This window comes from Salmo salar, chromosome ssa13, assembly GCF_905237065.1.
Source record: "Salmo salar chromosome ssa13, Ssal_v3.1, whole genome shotgun sequence".
NCBI classification, from domain to species: domain Eukaryota; kingdom Metazoa; phylum Chordata; class Actinopteri; order Salmoniformes; family Salmonidae; genus Salmo; species Salmo salar.
The window spans coordinates 79,113,165-79,127,385 of record NC_059454.1 but is presented as its reverse complement, the minus strand read 5'-3'; the positions used below and the strand labels follow the sequence as shown (position 1 = coordinate 79,127,385).

The 14,221-nt window shown below is 41.1% G+C and overlaps 1 protein-coding gene across 1 annotated transcript in view; it reads right to left on the bottom strand.

Annotated features, from left to right (window-relative positions):
* Window positions 1–14,221, bottom strand: part of LOC106567958 (autism susceptibility gene 2 protein-like) — a 491,043-nt gene that overhangs the window by 371,726 nt on the left and 105,096 nt on the right. The window contains 1 exon segment of the mRNA XM_014137879.2: window positions 2,844–3,119. Coding sequence (XP_013993354.2) covers window positions 2,844–3,119 — 276 coding nt within the window.

Below are 14,221 nucleotides of genomic sequence, written 5' to 3'. Positions count from 1 at the left end.
ATAATAATAACAGGGAGTTATTTTGATACACATGTCTTTAGTTTAATGGTACACGACACAGCTATACTACATTCCACCAGGCCTATAGTCTAATACACAAAGAGTCAGAATGCAAACAAATGAAAAGCGTGCAAGAGAGGCGAAATGACCAGTAACAATCTATGAGTCACACTTCCTCCGGCTTCCCCATTTAAATCTCATCCTCTTCGTCCTTGTCTTCACCAAGTAGCGATGACCCTTCAGCACATAAAAAAGGGAATCATGAATGAAGGGAATTGTGTAGCTACTGTGTAGTTATCAATTGGCTTTTCACTCTAATATTTCAGAAAACATGTTACAATTTCCTATCTGATAGTCCATAAACAAAATAATATGATAATGTACAGTATGCCTGTAAGTAGAAAAGACCAGAATGATTAGGTTACCAAGCTGACGACCAAGCTGAGCTTTCAAAAGTAATTATCTAGATAGCTGTCATCATAAGGGTTAGTCTTCAACAGCCAACAGACTGCCAGCTACTATTTGTAGGAATCATATGACATATCACAGATAAACCTACACTTAATGAGACATCTATCTATGCAGTTATCTAGCTAGCTAATAATTGTAGCTATTGGGATTATAGCTAGCTAGCTACATTTTACGTGTAAAATAACAATCGTGCAGCAGCCCTCTGGCTGGCTAGCTTGCTACATATCGAATCATGAGCCAGTTCATTTTAGCTCAGAATAATGCCCAATGACAAATGCTCTTCAAATTGTTAATATAAGCATTTTATGTTGTACAGCTATCAAAGACAACATTATCATAAAAAAGGCAAGACAAGAGCTAAATCCAGTAGGCTAGATAACCAGCTAGCTAGGTACATTGATTCGTTTTGGCTGACTATCTACTCGGCTTGTTATAAAAAAATAAATTCACAGACTCATCTTATCAATCGGAAAAAATACTCTAACATGTAAATGTTATAGCTAATCACCAACATATAAACTAATTGTATACAGTTTCTTACCTTAATGTTGTTTTCCTGATCTCAATAACAGTGCAATGTCAAGGTTGTGAGAAACCTTTCAGGTCCAGTCCCTTCGCTAAAACTCACAATTTGCTCAGTACTGCCAATGATGCACAAGGCACCAGTCATTTCTATGGTAATTCAAGATGGCGCTACCCATACCTCTAATAAATGTTGTTCAAGATCAAAATCCTAAAAATAGAGATGTTTCTATGTTCAATGCACATTTAGTATTGGTGGATTGAATACATCTCTTTGCTTAGCTTTACTTTCTAAAGTGTTTCCATTCCTCTTTAAGAGCTGAGGAAGAACCATTTAACCTTAACTTCTTTTTTAGTGTGTGGTGCCATTTCTCCCCTGAGCCCCATGCTCTAACAGCATCTCTTGTCCCCCTAATAAGTGGCTGCTCCCAGAGCTGTGGGGAGGGTCCTTCAGCTCTGGCCCTAAACACCACTTTGTGCTGCTCTCACTTGTCACAGAGGTTGTTGTCATAGCACCCCTGACTAACACACACACCGCGAGCCAATAACACCCATCTGTGTGTATACAGTATGTAATCACTTCCTGTGTTGTTTCTCTCTGGGTTCATTAAAGCCAGGGGGAGTATAGCTGACATGATTAACAGCCTCCTGAAGACTGACCTCTCTCCTGCTGGGACGACACAGACTGATGACAACCTTTGCTCTCTTACCTTCACACACACAGCGTGTGTTTTGTGCAGCATGTGTGCGTGTGTTTTGTGCAGCATGTGTGTGTGTGTGTGTATGTGTGTGTGTGTGTGTAGATGGACAGTGGGTGGTGCTGTAACTGATAGCCCTTGCTGGCAGAAAGACACCCCAGTGTCAGTGTGCCATAAATAGTCATTAGTGCAACACACTGCCCTGTGCGTGCGCACACACACATACACAGAAACTATTCTCCTCCCCACAGACACACACACACACACACACACACACACACACACACACACACACACACACACACACACACACACACACACACACACACACACACACACACACACACACACACACACACACACACACACACACACACACACTCCACCACAGCTAACAATAGCACCAGTGACTAATCTCTTATTGGTCCAGCAGGTTTTAAAGCCCATTCTAGATAATAACACATTCATCAATAGACAGCCGAGCAGCTGTACCATTGGGCACCAGTCGTCTGGCTGTGAGGAGGGGGTAAAGTCACTTCAGTGTATCTCTATAAGGATAAGGCAATCTGCTCCTCACAAATCTCTAGCCTTAATACTGCGTAATTGCAGATGTTTTAAAAGGAACAGACCTTAATGTAACATTAATTAACTCATCTCTGGGACGAGATCAGAAATGAAGCCAAGGAGACCCTCGAATGATCAGTCACAATTAGAGAATCCATTCGAGTTTCTCCTAATTCAGTTGGAATGGAATTTGTATTGATTTATTTTTTACAAAGCTGCTATCTTTACACCTTGCAGCCTATTATATTTTATCTGTATGAATTCAATCCCTTCTTCAACCTTATCAAACACGTAGTCTGATAATTCAACCTGATCTTATGACCAAAAGCAAATTGTCAAGACTGTAGACTGAACACACACATCAACATTTCCTCTGCCATATTCAAGAGGATCAAACTACACATCTAGCACTGTAGTGAGCAGACAAAACCCACTATGCCAACCTGAGACCACAAACGCTAGCCTGGTCCCAACTCTGCAAGACAGTCCAAACTGATCTGGGACCAGGCTACCCAAAAACGCTGCTTGAGGAGAAAATAAATTGAGTGGAGGAGACAGTGTATAAACCGTAATAAACCGTGTACAGACCGGCCTGTGTTTCTTCTGCAAGCTGTTCTTGTTCTTCTTCTTGCCGTAGGTGTGAAGAGCCAGGCGTGGGATGTTGTTCTCCTGGTCAGAGTGCTGGTGATGGTTGCTATGGTTGTTGTGGTTGTTAAGGTGGTTGTTGTGGGCCTTGTGGGTATCCAGGCTGAATCCATTAGGGACTTTAGGGGGCTTCTTCTTGCACAGGGGGGGCCCCGCCTGATTCTCCTCATGGTTCTCCTGGTTCTCCATGCGCTCCTGGGACTTCAGGCACAGGTCCTTCTGGAGAGGGAGAGGTGAGATGACAAATCAGTTACACTGAAACTAAGTAGACAACTTCTCATGTGACAACTCTGTGACAATAAGACAAAGTGCTTCACTTAATCAAAGTATCTTCTGTAAAGGGAGAAAGGAGAAAAGAAAAGAGGGGAGGTGAAAACTCTGACAGTGAAAAAAGTAATTCAGGGTCATGTAATTCTGGAGAAGGGGAATGGAGAATAGAAATATCTACTTTTTTGATCTGCACTGCAGGGGAGAGGTGAAAACTCCGTTACACTGAAACAAATGAAGTACTTCTGATTATCTTGTCGCTGGAGCGTACTAAAAGCAATTACATTAATTCAAATATATTCATAATCCTGACAAAATAAGCCCTTACACCTGAGAAAGAGAGCTCATTACGATGAAAATCAAAGCTAGGCTTAAAGATGGATAGTATATTCACATTGACAAATGCCTGCTGAGAAGTAGGCCTACTAGCTAGCGTATCTATGTTCTCCAGTGAGCAGTACCGAGAGAGACTGTTCTTCTCCCCTACTGAGGCCCCCCGTGGGTAGTTCAGCACTAACAACGCGTTACGTTTAGACATATTGTCACCAGAGCATCTCTAGGCTAAGTACAATAGATGATAGCGCCACACTATCGGTCTGGGATTAACCACACATCTATTAGAGCATGGCTGTCAATGAAGGCATTGAGCGTTGGAAACAGAGCCACCAGCACACACCCACATCGACAAAAACACACACACATACACAAACTAGTATAGCAATGAAACACTTCCATTGAAGTTCTGTCAACACTCCCACATCCCCTGGTAAAATAGTGGGCACTTTGTGGGCACCTACACTACACTCCGTAACAGATGGAGAAAACAAACCATTACACCAGCCCCCACATCTCCTGTACTGTGTGCTATTTTCCAACCAGATGGGGTTGTACAGTTTGACTGGGGGATTAATAACACAACTCATCTGCCACAGCGAGGCTGCGTACTGTACTGGAGCCATCAAGGCTAAAGTTATGGAACAAATCATTTATCTGCAAGGGGACTCATTTTGTTCCAGGCCTGTAGTAGTAGCAGCAGGCCAAAGAGCCACTTGTGTAATACAGTCCAATAAAGACTGAGTGGGGCAGCCATGATGACACTTTAGTGTGGAGATTTAGTCGCAGAGCCAATAGTGTACTGTCAAGGGAAAGTGGGAAACTGCCATGGCTACCCTAATGATGTGTCAATGCCCTGTGAAACGCAGATCTTTGACAACATGCTTGGGGGGGTGTGAGTCCACATTATTACCCTTTAACAGACCTGATAGGAGTATTTGTGTGGACATATGGATTGGTTAAATGGGAGAGGAGTGATAATTAGGAGGTATATCGCTATTCAAGTCAGGAGGGGAATGAGTGACCCTCTCCAATTCTGTATCATTCTGCCACTGCCTCTTCCACAACCTTGCAGTCTCTCTCCTCCTCTACCTACCCCTTTAGCTCTCTATTCATCTTTTCCTATTCCATCCCTGGGTTGTTTTTCTGAGCACAGCCTTGCCCGTCACCATCCCAGGGTGCCTCTGTCTGTCTGGAGCTGCAGAAGACTACAGGGTTTGGAGGGAGTTCAATAGGACGCGTGTTACACAGCAAGATTACGACCAAACCAATAAAGAATAAGGATATTTGTGCTACAGTACATCGCAGTCCACCTTCTTGTTTGACATATTGGGTGACAGTATTGACATAGTGGGTGACATTCGGTAGACCCTGAGACACACATTATCTTAATTGTATGAACTTCACCTTTATTTAAGCAGGGAGTCATGCTGAGACCACGGTCTCTTTTGCAGAGTAGTCCTGCATTAACAAACCAATAAACAACAATTACACCACACATAGTCTATCAACACTGAGCGAACAAAACACACAACCTTCTTATATTTATATACAGTTGAAGTCGGAGGTTTACATACACCTTAGCTAAATACATTTAAACTCAGTTTTTCACAATTCCTGACATTTAATCCTAGTAAACATTTCCTGTCTTAGGTCAGTTAGGATCACCATTTTATTTTAAGAATGTGAAATGTTAGAATAATAGTAGAGAGAATTATTTATTTCAGCTTTTATTTCTTTCATCACATTCCCAGTGGGTCAGAAGTTTACATACACTCAATTAGTATTTGGTAGCATTGCCTTTAAATTGTTTAACTTGGGTCAAACGTTTCGGGTAGCCTTCCACAAGCTTCCCACAATAAGTTGGGTGAATTTTGGCCCATTCCTCCAGACAGAGCTGGTGTAACTGAGTCAGGTTTTTAGGCCTCCTTGCTCACACACGCTTTTTCAGTTCTGCCCACAAATTTTCTATGGGATTGAGGTCAGGGCTTTGTGATGGCCACTCCAATACCTTGACTTTGTTGTCCTTAAGCCATTTTGCCACAACTTTTGGAAGTATGCTTTGGGTCATTGTTCATTTGGAAGACCCATTTGCAACCAAGCTTTAACTTCCTGACTGATGTCTTGAGATGTTGCTACAATATATCCACATACTTTTCCTTTCTCATGAAGCCATCTATTTTGTGAAGTGCACCAGTCCCTCCTGCAGCAAAGCACCCCCACAACATGATGCTGCCACCCCCGTGCTTCACGGTTGGGATAGTGTTCTTCGGCTTGCAAGCCTCCCCCTTTTTCCTCCAAACATGACGATGGTCATTATGGCAAAACGGTTATATTTTTGTTTCATCAGACCAGTAGACATTTCTCCAAAAAGTATAATCTTTGTCCCCATGTGCAGTTGCAAACCGTAGTCTGGCTTTTTTATGGCGGTTTTGGAGCAGTGGCTTCTTCCTTGCTGAGCAGCCTTTCAGGTTATGTTTTCTGGCTGGTGCCCGCTTTGCCTTCAAGGTTGTTTTCCTTACAAAAAACTTTGGACATGTCTGCATTCCTATCAAAGTAAGTCGCTTATTTTCTGTATATTGTGTTGTCATTTCTGTCGTAGCACACCATATCTATGTAGGGATCATAATGTATTTATTGTTTCATTCACATGTTTTCAAGTACTGGTGACAAATCATGTATTCCGATTCTTGCATAGATTGTAATGGACACATATGATGTGTGTAAAATACTTTTTTGAATATTGTATTGATTATGATGAGCTAATGCTAAGCTGTTTGCTGGCTATGTGTGGCGCCATGTTTGGTGACATCATACAATGCATTCTGGTTGTCACGTAAGCGGCTGTCAGACCAAAGATGTTATAACAACGATTAGTTCACTCGACTGATTTATGGTGCTTTCAAGACAACTGTGAACTCTGAAAATACTAGGTAAAATCATGACGTCAATGCTCTTCCGGTCGGAAAGTCAGAGCTCTAGAAAGAGGCCAGAGTTGGAATTCCGAGTTGGATGATCGTTGAAAATGAATTTTCCCCAGTCGGTGCTCGTTTTCCCCGGAGTTCACAGTTGTCTTGAAAGCACCATAAATCAGTCGATTAACGCACTGAAGTCGGAGATTTCCCAGTTGTTTTGAATGCGGCATCAGATTGTAACTTTGGTACCACAGGGCTGCCAGCTCAGACCCCCCTTTCCAGGGATTTTATTTTTATTTAGCTTATAAACTTATCGTGTTTGCCCTCCATTTAATGATACATCCCCCATCATAATAATCTTTCCTGCATCATATACCCCCACAATACCTTCCCCCATTTCTTGTCCCCATGGACTTGAACCCCCCCACAAATTAAATGAACCCCCCAACAAACCCCCCTAAAATGGTTTAGCTTTCGCGCTACGGTTAGGTTAGGCAGTAGGCTTGGGCAGTAGGCTTGTATTTGTTGTGATGATCTGTAAGGTGAAAACATTTGATTTGCTTTGTGATTTGTCAAAAAACGGTAACACGACTTGTCAAGTCATGTGCTCCGGTTCTTGTATACACTGTAACAAGTACATCAACGATTTATAATAGGCTGAAAAGTGGCTAAACTAAGTTCACATTTTTCAGGCAATGAGCGCAGCCATCTTCGACTTTGTTAATTTGCATTTTATAGTGAATGGCATTATGGGATTAGGGAGTTTTTGCCAAGTCAAACATAAACAAACATGGCTGCCATCATAAAGAATTTAGCTGCTGTTAGCATAGCTGACACGCATTTCTTTTCTAAACAACATTACAATAGTCTCTTGTGCTCACCAGAGATGTGGTACATTGTAAACTAGTCTAGCTGTTAGGTCACTAACTTATGTTTTGTTTTTTTGTCAGTGCAACCTGTTATTTAGACTGGTTTATGGAATGAGTTTGGCTGTGGATGTGTTCCGTGTAATGCTTGGATGAATAAATGCTCGCATTTATCTTTAACAATAAAAGGTCAAATTGAGCAATGATGTTTAAGACCTTTATTTTCCATCAGTGCAAAAACATATTTAGATGCTGTTCAGACAACAATGGTGTTTATACGCGTTTGTTGGGTCATACGTTCTGTTGCTACTGTTCCAATCACTTATTTGAGATCGTACGCTGCAGGGACCACTCAACAATGATCACAAATACGTGATCGTACGCGTCAAAGGGACAAAGATTCTGCAATCAGAGGATCAGAAAGCTGTAGCAAGAAAGCATCAGACAAATCTGCCCCAGTGATTTTTTTTTACATCAATCTTCTGCAAGGCGTCTTGCAAATCACAAGAAGAAAGTTGTTGAAATGAAAACCAAGATTCACTAGAAGTTGACGGAACTTCCATCGAGCCATCTAGAGGCTGGGAGAGAGGCAGACATCCGACTGGCTGACAAGGGTAAATTAAACCACTATTTCTTTCAAATAAAAGCCTGTTGAGATAAAATGCTAATTAAAAGCATCACTTATCTCATTTTTCTCAGAAATGATGCCAGAGTCTGACACAACTTGCTAAGGCAGGGAAGAGGAATTTCCACGCTTCAGTGCATTAACTGTTTTGCAAAATGTAGATGGATTACCAGCAGAGTCTGAGATAGCTATATCTAAACTACTTTCTAAGTTCTTTCTCGATAGAGGAAGTGCATCTATTTCTCAATTGCCTGCAAAACTGGCAATCAGCTACAGTCTTTCTAGCCTTGGCCCAGCCATGATTTCTCATCATAACAAGATCTGAAAGTTCTATAGAGAACCAAGGATTTGTTCTATTTTTTGTTTAAGGGAGTGTATTTGTCTGACAGAGAGAGAAAATAGATGAGAACAATTCTAGAACTAATTCATGGTCAGGCATGCAGCTGAGAGGAAAAGTCAGAGTAATACAGTGCCTTCAGAAAGTATTCGCACCCCTTGACTTTTTCCAAATGTTGTTGTGTTACAGCCTGAATTTTCCATTGATTAAATTGAGATTGTTAGTCACTGGCCTACACACAATACTTCATAATGTGAAAGTGGAATTAAGTTTTTTTTTATTTTCTAAATGAATTTAAAAAGAAAAGCTGAAATTGAGTCAATAAGTATACAATCCCTTTGTTATGGCAAGCCTAAATAAGTTCAGGAGTAGCAAGTCACCTAACAGCAAGTCACATAATAAGTTGCAAGGACTCTGTGTGCAATAATAGTGTTTAACATGATTTTTTGAATGACTATTTCATGTCTGTACCCCACACATACAATTATCTGTATTGTCCCTCAGTCGAGCAGTGAACTTCAAACACAGATTCAACCGCAAAGATCAGGGAGATTTTCCAATGCCTCGTAAAGAAGGGCACCTATTGGTAGATGGGTCAAAAATAAAAGGCTGACATTAGTATCCCTTTGAGCATGGTGAAGTTATTAATTACACTTTGGATGGTGTATCAATACACCCAGTCACTAAAAAGATACAGTCGTCCTTGCCAGAGAGGAAGGAAACCACTCAGGGATTTCACGATGAGGCCAATGGTAACTTTATGGCTGTGATAGGAGAAAACTGAGGATGGATCAACAACATTGGAGTTACTCCACAATACTAACCTAATTGACAGAGTTAAAAGAAAGAAGCCTGTACAGAATACAAATATCCCAAAACATGCATCCTGTTTGCAACAAGGCACTAAAGTAATACTGCAAAATATTTGGCAAAGCAATTAACTTTTTGGAATACAAACTTATTTTGACATATATCTAACTGAAAATCTATGGCAAGACCTGAAAATGGTTGTCTAGCAATGATCAACAACCAATTTTGAAAATAATATTGGGCAAATGTTGTACAATCCAGGTGTCGGAAGTTCTTAGAGACTTACCCAGAAATACTCTGTAATCGCTGCCAGGTGTTTCTGCAAAGTATTGACTCAGGGGTGTGAATACTTATGTCAATTAGATATTTCTATATTTCATTTTGAATACATTTGCAAACATTTCTAAAAACATGTTTCATTTTGGCATTATGGGGTATTGTGTGTAGATGGGTGAAAAAAATATTTATTTCCATTTTGAATACAGGCGGTAACACAACAAAAAGTGGAATAAGTCAAGGGGTATGAATACTTTCTGAAAACACTGTACATATGAAAAAAAGTTTGTGGGGAATTTTGGTTTAAATTTCTCTTCATAATTATACGAGGATCAGTGTTCATCTGTTTGGTATCTCTCATACATGCAATAGGACAGTGATCACTGAGATCATTAGCAAAGACACCCCTGGACAAGTTCTTGTGGGGGTTGTTTTTCAGAATTAGGTCAATCAGTGAGGAGTTTGCTAGATTTCTTACATCAATCCAAGTTGATTTCACATATATAGCCACCCCTCCCCCTTTTTTCAGCCTGTCACACCTGAAGATGTTGTATTCAGCAATGTCAATGTCCTTATCCGGGATCGAGCCATTTAGCCAAGTCTCTGTGAGAACCAAAATATCCGGGCTCGTGTCATGCACCCAGATATCAAGAAGATCCATCTTTGACATCAACCTTCGAACATTGATATCTAACAGCCCTAGCTCTCTACGTGATTTGAAAACAGCGGGGGTATCCATATTTATGGTATTTGAAATATAGGCCTAAACTGTGTCAATTCCAATGATAGAGCTGCGGGATGGCTAGGATGATGAGGATAATGAGTTTGGTGGGAGTGTTGGTTGGGTTGGCTCTGACTCACTGAGCCATTATAACAAAGCTTCATTTTCATGACAGGCTAACAAACAAATGTTGCATGCATCGACTAATAGTGTTCTCCTTCATTTTCCACTCTCATCCAACACAAATAATGCAACATGACATGCATTGTCAGGGATGAAAGAAGTGACAAAATGACAAAGTTCTGAGGGGTTTGAGAAGGCCTCATTGTGTTAGCGTGGTGTGGAGTTCTAAGCCTATAAAAAAATCAGTTGATTCTGTTGTTAAAAAACTAAAATGGTAACACTTTATTTGACACCCAGCGTCATAACATTATGACAAGGTCATAACCATGTTATAATATCATACCGGCTGACATAACTTGTCATAACCTGTTATAATATGGTCATAACACTGTCATGACATATTTTGACCTGGTGTGACATATATTTCGTTATTTTATGGCTGGTTATGACACGTACATAAGAGATTCCATTACACCATAGCCTACATGTCTTCAGTATGTTAATATTATATAATGTTTTTTTTTTTAATTCACCATATTAAATTATAATTGCGCACACATTGATGCAAGACATGCAACTACCCCAGGGCTCTGTTGCTGATGACTGGGATGAATGAAGGAGACTTCAGGAGACAGAAAAGACACCCTCTTTCTGACTGATATAAGGCCATGTACGTGATAGGCATACCTTGTGTATATGATGATGGTCATAATGCTTCTTGATGCAGGGAAACATTTTTTGGGTCATTGTTCATTTGGAAGACCCATTTGCAACCAAGCTTTAACTTCCTGACTGATGTCTTGAGATGTTGCTACAATATATCCACATACTTTTCCTTTCTCATGAAGACATCTATTTTGTGAAGTGCACCAGTCCCTCCTGCAGCAAAGCACCCCCACAACATGATGCTGCCACCCCCGTGCTTCACGGTTGGGATGGTGTTCTTCGGCTTGCAAGCCTCCCCCTTTTTCCTCCAAACATAATGATGGTCATTATGACCAAACAGTTCTATTTTTGTTTCATCAGACCAGAGGACATTTCTCCAAAAAGTATGATCTTTGTCCCCATGTGCAGTTGCAAACCGTAGTCTGGCTTTTTTATAGCGGTTTTGGAGCAGTGGCTTCTTCCTTGCTGAGCGGCCTTTCAGGTTATGTCGATATAGGACTCGTTTTACTGTGGATATAGATACTTTTGTACCTGTTTCCTCCAGCATCTTCACAAGGTCCTTTGCTGTTGTTCTGGGATTGATTTACACTTTTCGCACCAAAGTACGTTAATATCTAAGAGACAGAACGCGTCTCCTTCCTGAGCGGTATGACGGCTGCGTGGTCCCATGGTGTTTATACATGCGTACTATTGTTTGTACAGATGAACGTGGTACCTTCAGGCGTTTGGAAATTGCTCCCAAGGATGAACCAGACTTGTGGAGGTCTAAAATAAAATTCTGAGGTCTTGGCTGATTTCTTTTGATTTTGCCATGATGTCAAGCAAAGAGGCACTGAGTTTAAAGGTTGGCCTTGAAATACATCCACAGGTACACCTCCAATTGACTCAAATTATGTCAATTAGCCTTTCAGAAGCTTCTAAAGCCATGACATAATTTTCTGAGCTGTATAAAAGCACAGTCAACTTAGTGTATGTAAACTTCTGACCCACTGGAATTGTGATACAGTGAATTATAAGTGAAATAATATGTCTGTAAACAATTGTTGGAAAAATTACTTGTGTCATGCACAAAGTAGATGTCCTAACCGACTTGCCAAAACTATAGTTTGTTAACAAGAAATTTGTGGAGTGGTTGAAAAACAAGTTTTAATAACTCCAACCCTAAGTGTATGTAAACTTCCCACTTCAACTGTAGATATTCTTTTTTATCCCAGTCCCACAGGAGGCTTTTTACCTTTTGGTAGGCAGGCATCATAAATAAGAATTTGTTCTTAACTGACTTGCCTAGTTAAATAAAGCTTAAATAAAAAAATAAAAATGATGAGGTTGTGCGAGAGCGTGATCAAAAGACAATTTTTCTCTCTCTCAGACAGCATTCATTAGCTTATGCAAACAGGCCTGTGAAGGGGAGAGCGAGATGCAAATGGGAAGACTCAACTTGACAGAACACAATGAACTAGTTAAATCCGGCAGGCAGCTAGGCAGTTCATCTAGGCAGTTCAATAGCGTAAGTGCTCTGTGTGTTTAAGCACTTTTTTATAAGGCTGACTTACAGTGTTATTATGGGCGAGTTAAAAGGAAATGACATCATGAGTTTGTGTGTGACCACCCAGACACAGTGGAAGCCTGCTTAATGGATCAGGCTCCACTCTGCTCTGACCTGGGAGCAGGTCCAGATTTCACTGCACCATACACCATCCAACACACTAAACCCACATATCTGCAACTGTGAACAGATATTGGAAAATGATGTAGCACATGAAAAAAGCAGAAGATGCCTACTGTAAAATAATTAATGCTAACAGGGCTTAATAAGTATAATTACTTATGAGCAATGCTACTTGCAATGCATTGTTATTTTGAGTTCAATTAATTTAGATCGATCAACATTTTGTTATTAATCAATCTTGGAAAGGAATTGACAAAATCAGCAGACATATCTATAATTAGAGTACTATAAATAAAAGTCAACAAAATACACCAGCCCTTTCACCATGTATCCATCTCTCTGTTGCCTAGAGAATCCAGGTGAAAGCTCTGATCCCTTATTGATGTCACTTGTTAAAGCCACTTCAATCAGTGTAGATGAAGGGCAAGAGACAGGATAAAGAAGGATTTTTAAGCCTTGAGAAAATTGAGACATGGATTGCTGCTGGGGTTTTCACGCTCAACAGTTTCCTTTGTGTATCATGAATGGTTCACCACCCAAAGGACATCCAGCCAACTTGACACAAATGTGGGAAGCTTTGGAGTCAACATGGGCCAGCATCCCTGTGGAACGCTTTCGACCCCTTGTAGAGTCCACGCCCCGACAAATTGAAGCTGTTCTGAGGGGAAAAAGGGGCGGGTTTGCAACTCAATATTAGGAAGGTGTCCTTAATGTTTTGTACTCTCAGTGTATATTCACCAGTTAAGGCTGCTGGAAGACGTTGGAAGCTGCTCCTCTATGGCCTATGTTACACAAGGATTTCAAAGGCCTGTAAGCAATACTACAACTGCTGTTGCACAATGTGTCTGGAGGAAAATAGACTAGCAGCTCTGCTCAGTCATGTACTACACAGCATGTTAAATGTATGAGTGGAATAGCGGCGAGGCCGTCACAAAGGCAGACATAAAAGCGGTGATATTTCTACAAAGAGCACATCATTAGCCGTTTGAAAAGGTTGAGTGGGAGAAATGCTGAATAACCATGACTCATTCATTCCCAGAGACACGAGACAGACTGACACAAAGCTGAGAGCGAGAGAAAGATAGCGTGGAAAAGAGAGAGGGGAAAAAGAGGGGGGGTGGAGCGAGAGAGAGAGCGAGAGAACGAAAGAGAGAGAGAACGAGAGATCGAGAGAAAGAGAGACGGGTGGAGAGAGAGGGGGAGAAAAAGAGAGAGAGAGAGCGTACCCTAAGCTCTCCTTTACCTTAATAAAGAAAGAAAGGGAAACATACTTGATAAGATCAACCTCCGTTTGCCACTAAGTATCTTCATCCATAACTGTAGTGGACGGTTCTGGATGAAGACCGGTCCACTACAGTTATGGATGAAGACCGGTCCACTACGGTTATGGATGAAGACCGGTCCACTACAGTTATGGATGAAGACCGGTCCACTACAGTTATGGATGAAGACCGGTCCAGTACAGTTATGGATGAAGACCGGTCCAGTACAGTTATGGATGAAGACCGGTCCACTAGAGTTATGGATGAAGACCGGTCCACTACAGTTATGGATGAAGACCAGTCCACTACGGTTATGGATGAAGACCGGTCCACTACAGTTATGGATGAAGACCGGTCCACTAGAGTTATGGATGAAGACCGGTCCAGTACAGTTATGGATGAAGACCGGTCCAGTACAGTTATGGATGAAGACCGGTCCACTACAGTTATG